This window comes from Danio rerio, chromosome 6 (assembly GCF_049306965.1).
Source record: "Danio rerio strain Tuebingen ecotype United States chromosome 6, GRCz12tu, whole genome shotgun sequence".
NCBI classification, from domain to species: Eukaryota; Metazoa; Chordata; class Actinopteri; order Cypriniformes; family Danionidae; genus Danio; species Danio rerio.
The window spans coordinates 20,181,420-20,194,668 of record NC_133181.1 but is presented as its reverse complement, the minus strand read 5'-3'; the positions used below and the strand labels follow the sequence as shown (position 1 = coordinate 20,194,668).

The window sequence follows — 13,249 nt, the reverse complement described above, 5'->3', positions numbered from 1 at the left end:
CCGGTAATTTGCGATCTGAAAATGGGTTCCAATAGCGTTTTGAGTGGATTACGGAGTGTTTTTGTGACACACAACTTTGAAAGGTGTGTGTTAAAGCTGTTATAATCTTTCAGATCTGTGGTTCAAGCGCAAGAGAAAACCAGTATCGTAAGCCATGTTTCTTTTGCGTTCTGCTTAATCACAAATCAAATTATATTAAAAATAAAGAAAACAATATGATGTCTTTTGACTGCTTTCTTTATTAAATACATTAATCAATACTTTTACTTTCAGTACTTAAGTAGTACATTTTCAAATAAACAACTTGCAAGACTTAAGTACAAAAAATGTTGAATACTTTAGTACTTGTATGGTGCTTCAAGAGCATCTCCACTTGCACTTGTACTTTTACTCAAGTCTGGGTCTCTAGTACTTTATACATCTCTGACTGCGAGATGGATCAGCGACAGGGGTTTTTTACACTGCATGACTTAAAAAAACAGGAAGAATCACAGACAACTTTGTCCAACAAAGGACAGGACCAACAGTACTTTTGAACTTCACTTGATCATCGTTACAAATAGGTTGTCTAGTAATAACCAAACATTGCATTTGAGAATGCCATCATAACTGTGATGATAAAACTGATCCATGGCAAAGCAAACCTACAATATCATACTGTCAATGTAAATTCAAATGTATTTGTAAAAAAAATAACCAAAAACATTCAAGCAACTATGGGGTGGCACAGTGGCGTAGTGGATATCGCTGTCGCCTCACAGCAAAAAGATTGTTGGTTCGAGCCTCTGCTGGGTCAGTTAGCATTTCTGTGTGGAGTTTGCATGTTCTCCCTGTGTTCACGTGGGTTTCCTCCAGGTGCTCCGAATTCTCCTGCAGTCCAAAGACATGTGGTACAGGTGAATTGAATAAGCTAAATTGGCTGTGGTGTATGTGTAAATGCAAGAGTGTATGGGTGTTTTCCAGTGATGGGTTATGAATGGAAGAGAATCCGCTGCGTAAAACATATGCTTGATAATTTGGCGATTCATTCCGCTGTGGCGACCCCTGATGAATAAAGGGACTAAGCCAAAAATGAAAATAAATGGATAAATTCAAGCAACTGATCAGTCCAGTTTATTTCTTTATATTGTAATTGTATGTTTAATATACATTTTATTGACATTCACATATTTTTATGAAAGCACCAAGTTATAAATAACTGATGGTGTGCATGCGCACTTCAACACCAGACAGAGTGGTGCCATCAATCCATAGCCTGCTCTGCAAGAGGAAAATAGTGTCAGATTTCATGTCTGCAATATTCTACTAATATTCAAACCCTGAACTCACAAAACATCACTGTTCACATTCCCAAGCCCCTTATTCATTAATAATATGAGCATATTTACACCAGCTTATTTGTAGCCTTTATTCTGCTTTGTTAATACTGAAATTATTTATAATTTACAAAATATCACATGAAAGTACTGACAATAGATTATATAATTAAACCAAATAGACTCCTTTTATTTATCAGGGGTTGCCACAGTAAAATGAACCGCCAATTTATCCAGCATATGTTTTACACAGTAGATGCCGTGCAGCTGCACCCCAGCACTAAGAAACATCCATATACACTCATTCACACACATACACTATGGCCAGTTTAGTTTATTTAATTCACCTACTGCGCATGTCTTTAGACGGTGGTGATTGATTGAATTCATTAATTAATTTGTTGACCTAAAATGATCATTTCTCCAAGCTGATGTATTAGGATTACATATTATGTAAAATACCAACAACTAGTTATTTCTCTAAAATTAAACATACTAGTAGCTAGCTTTTGTTAAATATGGCTATACACATTTTTCCTCCAGAGAGGACAACTCAGTTACTGTATGTACTTACTTTTACAGAAAAATTTTTTTAAGGCACTTGTCGTGTTATTAAATTACATTAACATTCATTCATCAAAACTGTCCAAACATAGTTCCAGATTTATTATGCATATAAAGTGTAAGTGGTGGTGCAGTGGGTAGCACTGTCACCTCACAGCAAGAAGTAGGTTGTGTTGCCAAGATTATACATTAACTTCAAAAATGTATTATTAAAGATGGGAAATGTGTTCTTCAAATTCTCTAAAATTTGGCTACACTGGCCTACATCATTTTCTTGCTTGGCACATTGCCAGTTTTTGGTTGCTTGAAGTTTCTTTATTACTTTCTTAGTAATAATAGTTCCTCTCAGATGTCACAGCATGCTTTTAGGCTAATTTTAGTCTTGATTTTAGCTTTAATTCACAGCCTAAGCAAGTCATTGTGTGAGTGGCCACCAGTCTTCAAATCTTAGCATAGAGCTGTCAGACTTCACTGAAAATAATGCAGTGCATGATGGGCTTAGTTTTTTTTTTTTTTAACACTGACACAATCATTTATACCGACCTTTACACTTGCTGTGTAGACAAACACGCTTTGACTTATCGACTTCATTCGTTCATTCATTTTCTTTTCGGCTTAGTCCCTTTATTAATCTGGGGTCACCACAGCGGAATGAACCGCCAACTTTGCCAGCACATGTTTTAAGCAGTGGATGCCCTTCCAGCTGCAACCCATCTCAGGGAAAACTTATTGACTTACAGAAATATTTTTAATGTCCAATTTTTTTTCATATGTTTTTTGTTTAGTGAAATACCTTCTGGGGTTGGTCCACACATCAATGAATGGTTGAGCTTACTTGTCAATATCATTCCAGCTGACACCAGCATTTTTTTTTTCTGAAGGGGCCGGATTTCTGATGCACAATTCATAAAGTATACAGAGCCCAAGCAGATGTTGCCTGTCTATGCAAATTATCCTAGCAAAACCACAGAGAAATAAGTAGTGCAGGTGGGCAGAGACTATTAGTAGGAGCTGTAGAAGAGAGATGGATTCCTGTTTCATGGCAGAAATGCTCCATTGGGAGCTAGAGGGACTGTAAATTTAGGTGGAGCCAATAAAATTTAGAAACGAGAATGATCGCGAGAAACTAAAAAGTCCAGGCTAAGCCTAACAAATGAAATAAAAGAGCACACTGGTGGAGCCAGAAGAATAGAAAGCATGGTCCTGGGTGAAGCCTGGGAGTTTTTAAAGACATGACTACATGCACTGCTTTTTTGATAGATATTTTATGTTGAAGATTACATGTCATTATGTAGCTAATAATATGCCAAAACAATCTGAATTTGAATTGTGTTCAATTTAATTATTGACTATTTTAATTAATAACTAAATTAATTTATTCATTCATTCATTTTCTTGTCGGCTTAGTCCTTTTATTAATTCGTGGTCTCCACAGCGGAATGAACCGCCAACTTATCCAGGAAGTTTTTACGCAGCAGATGCCCTTCCAGCCGCAACCCATCTCTGGGAAACATCCACACACACATTCACACAAACACTCATACACTACGGACAATTTAGCCAACCCAATTCACCTGTACCGCATGTCTTTGGACTGTGGGGGAAACCGGAGCATCCGGAGGAAACCCACATTAACGCAGGGAGAACATGCAAACTATACACAAAAACACCAACTAAGCCGAGGCTCGAACCAGCGACCCAGCAACCTTCTAGCTATAAGGCGACAGCACTACCTACTGTGCCACTGCTTTGCCCTTAAATTAATTAATTAAATTTTATTAATTTAGTTTTGAATTTGAATTTCTTAAATTGAATTTGAATTTCTTCATTTGAATTTTATAACTTGATTTTTTGTCTTGAGTTTGAGTTTCTGTGCAGCTAAGTTTTGCTATTGGCCTCAAGTGTTCAACACAAACATGATTCATTCATTTTGTAAATATAACTGGTCTTTACAGCTATTAGATAGAACTGAGCAAACAGCTTACAAACACTGCAAAATAACTTAGAAATGACAAAAGGTGCAACAATATTACTAAATATGCTACAAAACATTACTTAAAATGCAACAACATATTCACATGTATTTTCAAAACAAAGTAATTCATTCTTTATCATTTCACTACATTAATTTAGTAGCCTATATTTTTTATTGAGTAATTAAAGTGTGGTATTTGTACTTGAGTTGTTTAAAAATAATTTATTCAACTTTATTTATTTTTGTGTTTTGCAAAGAAATACAGAGTAAAATTTGTCCTAAATGAATTTGTGTTTGTGAGCCGATCATGGAATTTAGGCCAGGGGTTCCCAAACTTTTCAGCCAGCGAACCCCAACCCAAAACAATGACTTGTGACCCCCAATATCCTTATAATCTATTCTTTGCTTAATTTTGGAGAACGTCAATCACAGATCATCCTCCATGTTCAGTTGTGGCCTGTATTTTTTATTCAACACACATTTGTAGTTAAAGTACATATTGTTTAGACAAATAGTTTGTTTTTAATTAAATTTATTTATAGAAAAGTTTTATTGAATAAAAAATGTGAGTGTCTCTCTCTCTCTCTCTCTCTCTCTCTTTGACTGGGATTTCACACTTATAAGAATGAGGAAATAACGGTGCCTGAGGCTCATGGCCACTGAACTCTTATAATTTACGTAGATTTTTATTTCATGGCACTTTTAATTTGTAGTTGAAGATTAATGAAAAATTTAAAAAGTACGTTTCCGAAAACCATTGTTAGCCAACTAATGTCGCAAGTTAGGTCGTTACAAACATAGTTCGTTTATTTGGCGTTTTCAAAATCCCTCGCTCCAATGAACATTCACAAACTGCATTGAAAACTTGTACACTTGCAATTACACCTCCGGAGCTGTAGTTAGAAACATAGTTCCTGGTTGTTTTCTATTACCAGTTATCCCCTATGCCCTATTCGATTAAAACATTCTAACATTTAAACTTAAAATTAATTAAATAAAAATGATTTGCAAGTACTTAATGTACTCATCTTCTAGATCATCCAAAACTGACAAGCAGCTGCGTCATAAGGAGTCATATTTTTTATGTTTATCAAAATGTTTACATAAAACTAAGCATGTATGTGGGACTTTTATTTTGAAAATAAGACACACAAAAAGTCGAAGCCAGATGCACCAGTTTGTTTTATATGTGTTACCAAGCAATGGCTCCCACAGTCACGGCTTTAAAGCTCGTCAGAGAGCAAACTGCAGGATATACAGACTACAAAACTTATTCAGAGCCACCCCAAAGGAGCATAAGGTAATAGTATTTTTGTAAATTTATTGGGCTCTATTTTGACGGTCCATGCGCAGAGCGCAAAACGCAGGGCGCAAACGCTTTCAGGGCATGTCAGAATGCATTTTTGTTAATTTAAGGACGGAAAAATCCGCTTTGCGCCGTGGCGCATGGTCTAAAAGGGTTGAGTTTATTTTCTTAATGAGTTATACTGTAGGTGTGTTTTGAGAATAAACCAATTAGAGTCTCATCTTCTATTCCCTTTAAGAGCCAGCTGCGTTGCACCATAATCGCATTCGCTATTTACAAGCAAAGTAAGTCTAAGTGAAAAAACTGAACATTTCACTAGCAAACAGTTAACAATTAACAGTTTTTTTTAACAGAAAACAGTTAAACAGAGCATCTACTGCGTGAGAATGAGAGACAATACTTTCACCTTCGCTCTTGGATAGGGAAAACTTTACGCACAGACATCAATTAGTCTATAAATAATTAATTGCGTTTGTTAAGCGCAAATATTCATTTCAAAACTATTTCTAAATTCAGTTCTAATTTCCAGCAAACGAATAACTGAACAATAATAACGAAGTGTGCTCATAAACCTGAGTTATATCTTAAAACACATGCTGTGCCCAATATAGTCTAAAACCTGACATGTGGGCAAATCTAAGCTTGTTTTTAATAAAACAAATATAAATATGGATATAATAAATAATTCTGCTAATAATAATAACATTATACAAAAGAAAATTGTTATGAATGAACTGAAAAAGCCTCCAGAGATAAAGACATAAAAGCAGTGATTTTTCATATTTATGTAGGCTAGAAAATAATATGTTTTTTAATATTTTAATCCTTTATACTTAAATCCTATATCTATTCTTATTATATCCTATATATATATATCCTTAATATTATTTTTTTTTCATTTGTTAAGATATTTGCCTATTGCTCTCTTGTGTGTATTAAGCAGTGTGTAAGCGAGGCGCAACTCTGCGCCGGAGTTTAGACCGGGTTTGTTTTGGTCTAATGAAAAATCTATTTTAGTTTCTCAAATTAGCAACGCGCCAGCAGTGTGCCTCAGAATGCCTTTCTTTTTAGACCAGAACGCCTATGGGTGCACATATGAGCGCTAATGCATTTGCTATTTAAACAGCGTAGCGCAACGCCTTAAAACGACTCTTGCGCCAAGCTGAAACTAGCAAAAGACTATTGCGCCGCGCCTTTCGCCAAATTGCGCCAAGTGTATGATAGGGCCCATTATGTTTGTTGTGAAATTTGCCAGACATGTTTGTTATTTAAGAAAACAAACACATGTAGACTGCTGAGACTTGTGTTTAATGCTCGTTTAAGCATTGAGTGTTATCACTCAGCTTTTACTGTATTTTTCTTTATGGAGTGAAAGAATAGCAAAACACTTTATTAAACACTTTATTAAATTTATAAAACACTTAATTATCTATTTATGCAGAGACTGATATCATATCCTGGCTGTGTTTACATTTACATTATAGCAAAATAAAACCCATTACATCTATGTCCCTCTCTTTTCTTGAGTTTAATTATACTTTAGCCTATATTTTATTTTAGGTTACTCTGTCTGGTGGTTTATGTTAGATAACTCACTCACCACATGCTAAAATAAACCTCTCCACCACTTAAGTTAAAAAGATTTAACAGGGCATTAAAAATTTTTGTTTGTATGATTATTTTGCATGTTTATTTTAAGGTACAATATGCTGTGTTTGTGAGTGAGCATGTATATGTGTATGTGTATGTGGAGAGAGCACAGAGAGCTACATCAGAGTGGAGCTTGTTAATATTTATAACCACTCAAAATATGGTCAATAAGGACTATCTGATTCTAGGGGTATTTATTGGATAATAAATGAGCATATAAAACCATTTTTGGAGAATTTTTGAACTTACCTAACCCACATACCTACAATGTAGATATCAGAGAACAATTGATCTTAATCAAGGCAGTATATGGCACCTTGTATTTGTTATGATTTTCTGCTTTATTTTAAGGTAGAGATGCTTTTTAAACTATGCAATCATTAAATGATCTATGCACTAAGTGTAAATAGTAGTTTAATGCTATTCAAAAAAGGCTCAGTGTATTTATAATAATTTGTTATAAAATAGTATACTTTAAGATCTATGATTATAGTTGCATTCACAGTGTTTTTGATTTCCTGAACTTAAATGTAATAAGATTTTTAGCCAAAACCTTTGAATGTACAAAACAGACGCTTGGATGCAGCTGTAAACTGACATAACTCTGCTCTTGCTTTAATTTATCACAGATGAGGGAAAGTACATATTAAATCCAAACTAAACATTTTGTTAGCTCACATTGCAGTTTTGTGGTGAACAATTCATCTCTCATGTCATTAAGAAAACAAAATGTTTACCCTTGTGGTCTAAAATTAAAATGTGAAAATGCCTTCCTGTGTTTTTTCAGTTAAATTCTCAGATTACATTTTGAGGTATTGGGCGTAGTTAACATACTCCACCTAACACAAGCTTCATTCTGAAAGTGTATCGTTATATACATTGCACCAAATACATACGTTTTTTTGCAGTTTTTGTTTTCTCGAATCCACCAGAGGCCGCTGTGCAAACTTTTTGAGATCTCAAATTTCTCTCGTGAGTGCCATTCGTGTCTGCTGTTCTTGCATAAATCTACCAGAGGCCGCTCTGACTGACTGACCAATCAACTGACCCTCCTTCCTCCTTCCCTAAACCCAAGCAATAGTGTTTTTTAAAACACTGATTGACCCACCCACTCACCCACTTTCCTAAACCCAACTGACAGTTTTAAAAAACAATCCAAAAAAAAAACAGCCCTTGCCTGATTTTTACCACGTTTTCAGATTTTACCACAGTCTCACCCTGTTATTTACTTGTTTATTTTTATCTCTTGGCTTCTATTTTTGTCTTACCCAGTGGAACCGTTATTTGCCAGACTCAGATATACTGTCGTTGTGGTCAACTCCTCTCTGCCGACATACATGGTGAGCTAACTGGACAATCTGGTAACACCGGGAAAGCTGTCCATATGGAGGTAAGCGGTCAGCTGGTAAGCATGAAAATGAATGGCATCATACGTACTCCTGGCTACATAATTCGAAATCTCCAGAAATGTTTGTAGGGCTATGTTTTCAGGATGTGTTTGTGTTGACTTAGCCACGCCCTTCCAACCATTAGGTTGTAATAACTCTTTTAAAACCCATTTTCCAATCTTATTGAATGAAATACTTAATAAATGTCACAATACGGAAAAATAAAAACGATCGCAGCTTCTGCTTCATGTTGACTTTAAGAATTTGGAAAATTTGGAGAACGCAATGCAGATTTAGCAGAAAGATCATTCAATAGTGGCAAGGTTTATATTTAAGTATCAACCACAACAAAATCAAACATACAGCAACAGGGGCAATCAATGTTAAACAAAAAGTGGTAATCCCCATTTATTTGCCAATATTATTTCACAATTCTTGAGGACTGTGAAATTGCTACTTAGCCAATGTAAGGGAATCTTTTTTTCTGAGCAACGTTTTAATCCCATTTTAGCTCTGTGTAGAGCCAAGCATAATACTCTTGACAAATCTTTAGATGTGGTTCTAGAGAGTTTTTCTGGATAACTATCAACCAAATATCTGTGCCTGTTTAACCAACAAACTCACCCTACCACAATTCCCAATGCTTATGATTTGTTCAGAAACTGGGGTCAAAGTTTTCACTGTACCGTAAGCTCAAGAAACTATAGCTCCATGTAGGCCTGTTTTCTACTGTTAGGCTCACTAGAAAAATGACGACAAACAGAAAACACATTGTACATAACCCTGCACAAGGTTATAGCCTAAATGTGGGAATTAGGGAAATGATTTAGTTGTTGTGTGTTTTTAACTCTGTGTAAATGTGCATATGGCTGCACAGCTGTATTTGTTGTTACAAATTAGCTGTCAAATCCACCATGCAAATCAGCATTGCACTATGATCTTCAAAAGAACAAAATACAAGGAGACAAAACATGGATAGAAGCAGACTCTTCAGGCCCGTAGCCAGGGGTGGGGGGTGGGGGTGATTGGGGGGAATTCGGGTGGTTCGAAAGACCTACGCCCCACTGACAAAGGTCCAGAATTTGCCATTGGTGCAGAATTTTGCCACTATTTTCTCATTTGTCCTGTTTTTACTGCTATTCCATCATAAATTGTGGAAATAACCCATCAAAGGTTTTAAGACCATGCAGAATTTGACAGGGGAAGTCAACTTTTGCTGTTGACTTACTGTTGTTAAATAGACAAAAACATTTTACAAGTAATTTTTATACTAAATCTTAAACCTTATTCTTTAAATAAAAATTGACCATTGAAAAGGTCTAAAGCACCAAAAACACCCCATATGAAGTTAATTTCGATACTAATTAGGCTGTTGTTGTTATCCATGAATTATCTGAAGAGGCCAAAATAAAATCATGACGCTCTATTATTATTATTATTATTATTATTATGTTTTAATTGTTTTTATTCAAACTGACAAATTCTGATAGAGGAAAGCTGAATGTCCTGGCCAGTTTGTTATTTGTTTGATAAATGACAACAGGCAACTTTTTTGATATATGATGTAATATATTTGTATTTATACTTTATTATACTATATTATAAATATTTTTTCCATATTACTTTATTATATATATATCTAGATATATATATATATATATATATATATATATATATATATATATATATATATATATATATATATATATATATATACATACAAAGAACAATGTTTACAATAAACCAAACAGCCAACTCAAAACCCTTTCTGTTAACCTGATATGCAGCATTACTTATGTAATTAATGCTTCAATTATTTATGCTAAAACTATAATTTCTTCTCAAAATGTTCAGCAAGTTTTAATAATTATTAATAATCAATTAATTTATATTATTAATTCATTATTAAATAAATTATTAAATTATTGAATAATTGAAAATGACACTTTAACCAAATATGTAAATCACAATCAGTAACAATAAATGTACTAATAAATACTTGACAAGTATTGAGTCATTAAATGGCCTAATATTTGGCATGGATAGCCTATATATTTTATTTGTGCTTTCCAGAAGATGACGGGTTCACCTAGTTTATTGTGTTTTCTTCCTCTAAACATCACATGAAATGGGTCTTTTCATCATTACACCTTAGCTACCACACAGCAAAACCAGGCAACCACCTACAATCAGTCTTTTTTTGCACAGGCAAGCATTTATGTTTTTTCAGGAAGACAAATTTCCCAATTCCAGGGAATAGTAATAATAGTAATGGTGAAAAACAGGGAACTGTCCTATGGAAATTCCAATTGAAAGCATTAAATAGAATTCTGCAAATATAAAAAAAGAGATTTAAATAAACATATTTAGATTTTTTAGCCATTCATATTCAGTTTTTATGTTAAAAAAAAACAGGCAATAGAAATGCATTTTTAAAATCTGCACTTAGAAAACAGTGTATATTGCATGTGTCTGTGTGTACATTCAAATAAACGAATTTCTTATATAAATATCTACAATAACACTTCAAGTCGCAAGGCCAAATAAAGGCATGATCACTGACAGCTTCACTGAACCCCTTGAAAACACACGCACCAACAACGAGATCCATACAAGTAAACAAGCATCAGTCCTTGTATCCACCGTTTACCAGGGTTTGGTGGGTAAGAGATCAATCTGGAGTATGGCAAACAAAAGCGTAATCATTCCACATCTAATATATATACTCACCACAAAGCAGCTGCATCCAAGCGCAGGTTTTGTAGACGGTGGCGGTGTTGCAGAAAAAGAAGAGCGCCATACAGGCGATGCAGCTCAAAATGAGCACCATGGACAGCAGCACGAAGAATGAGGCCGCCTTAAACGCGCCGGACGGGATGGAGCTGAAGTCCGAAAATGTTCCCTGGCAAATCAGCTCCCGGTTCGAGTTGCCGTCGCCCACACAGTAATGGAACAGCCCGAAGTAACCGGCATGTGGTGTACTCACGCTGTCCCCGATCCAATAAGGCTGGATGAAGACCACCACGTTGATGGTGGCGAAGCAGATGGTGAAGATGGCCCACAAGACACCAATGGCTCGAGAGTTACGCATATAGTTGTCATGGTAAATCTTTGAGGCTTCTTGTGAAGGTAGCATTTTCCTCGCTTGCACCCAACCGTCTACCCTCCCGTGATTTGTTTCTGCTATTTCCGGCGTCTCTATCTCCCCCTATCTACCCCACCGGCACCCTCAGAAATGCGCCTCTGCCGCGAGTCCTCAAATGGAGATGAATAAAGATCTGTCTAATTTGAAGTGGGCTAATGAAGATGTGAGAGAGGTGTCCGTCCTTGATGCTATCTACCAGAACCGATCAGTCTTTTCGTCACATCAGAATTGATCAACATGAAACAAATAAATAATTGATGGAAACGTTATGATAATGCATTCGGTGAAACAAGAAATCACGCTCTGTTCCTTTCCTCCTCCGTTCTCCGTGCAGAAACTGAGATTACATGGCAAAATAAATGTGTCTGATAAAATCGAGAATACGCATTATTGCTGCTCGGTGTGTTTGGGCATAAATAGTATATCCGGTGTTCCTCTCATCGGCGGCGAAGCTGTCAAGATGTCAATGATGGATCTTCCGCAGGCGAGCGAGAGCAGGTTTAACGAAATCTGGAACATCGGCGAGACGCGTCGCACGTAGTCGTAATGATAACCTGCATGTGTCCGTCGCCATAAACATCTGAATTTCATTCAGGAGGGCACTTCGTTTTGCGGTTTGTGGCTTTTGTCTTTCGTTGCAAGCGTCTCCGACGTCCCGTTAGGCTATTTCTTCTCTGCGCGCACGCGCTTATGGTGATGTTCAGAGCTGCCGATGAATGCGCGTACACGATTTGGGATATTGCAGAAATTTCGATAAGTGCACGCCCCTTTAACATGCGTCAATACATATTAGTAGATGTAATTGTTTTTGAAACGCATTACATTACAGATCACTGTGCAGATTTTATTTTAGTATAACGTAAGAGATGGCACGTTTATCTTTTTCATCAATACTAGAGAATGTGGAAGCCTAATCTGCTCATTCGTGGAAATGATATAGGCTATACGAGGAATTTTAGACTTTAAATCTCAATAATTAGAGAATTTAAACAGTTTTTCAGCACTGAAATGTCACACAAGGCTTAGTGCTCCGACTGGTGCTACACTGTAAAACCCATGAAGTTAAGGTAACTCAAACAATTTGAGGAAATCGGTTGCAACAAACCATTTAAGTTCAAAAGCTAATAATGAGTACTGTAAACTTAATTCATTTGAGCAAATGAAGCAATTTGAGCACAGTAAAACTCAATAAATGAAGAGAACTCAAACCAATACTGTAAAACTCAATAAGTTCAACTCAAACCGTTTGAGGACACCGATCACAACGAATCATTTGAGTTATAAAAAAATAAAATCTAAATGAGTACTGTGAACTTAATTTAAGTTGAAGTAATGAGGTATTTAATTAACTCATTACCTTCAACATTGAGTTCAAAACTCTTTTCAAATGAGTAGAATTAACTTTCAGTAAATTTTGAGATAACTACACTCATTTCATTTGATAAAAGTGACCGTAGGGTTCTACAGTATATTTAAATTGTGCATACTGGATATATCATTAACAAAGTTAGAGTTAGTTTTCACTGCAACACTGGTCATATCAAACTGTACACTTCCCCTTGGCCCAATGAAACATTACAGTTTACAGAATATATTGTTATTCAAAATAATAAAATTAAATATCTGGTAACATCTTGCTTCTAAATACAAGAAAAGCTGTAGTTTTACTTATCGGACCTCATTTCAATTCTGAAAAAAGTGGAATAATCCCTAACTAGATGGATGATCTGTTAAGTCCTTGTTGTCAGTGAAGTGCTTTGGCTAATTTTATTGCAATCTGTTGTTTGAAGCCCACATATCATACAGATTGAGGTGCACATTTACTATGGGCAATAAGACCCTTGCATTTTGCACTGCTAACTCTAATGGCAAAACATGACTCATACTAAGATTCTTCTTATAACA

The 13,249-nt window shown here is 35.6% G+C and overlaps 1 protein-coding gene across 4 annotated transcripts in view; it reads right to left on the bottom strand.

The window, feature by feature from the left end:
• Window positions 1–12,064, bottom strand: part of lhfpl4a (LHFPL tetraspan subfamily member 4a) — a 55,140-nt gene extending 43,076 nt beyond the window's left edge. For all 4 annotated transcript variants that reach the window (XM_021477084.3, XM_005166239.6, XM_073954025.1 and 1 more), the window contains exon 1: window positions 10,930–12,064. In XM_021477084.3, the coding sequence (XP_021332759.1) occupies window positions 10,930–11,335 (406 nt within the window). In that variant the 5' untranslated portion in view covers window positions 11,336–12,064. The remainder of the gene's footprint in view (window positions 1–10,929) is intronic.
• Between the last annotated feature and the right edge of the window lie 1,185 nt (window positions 12,065–13,249).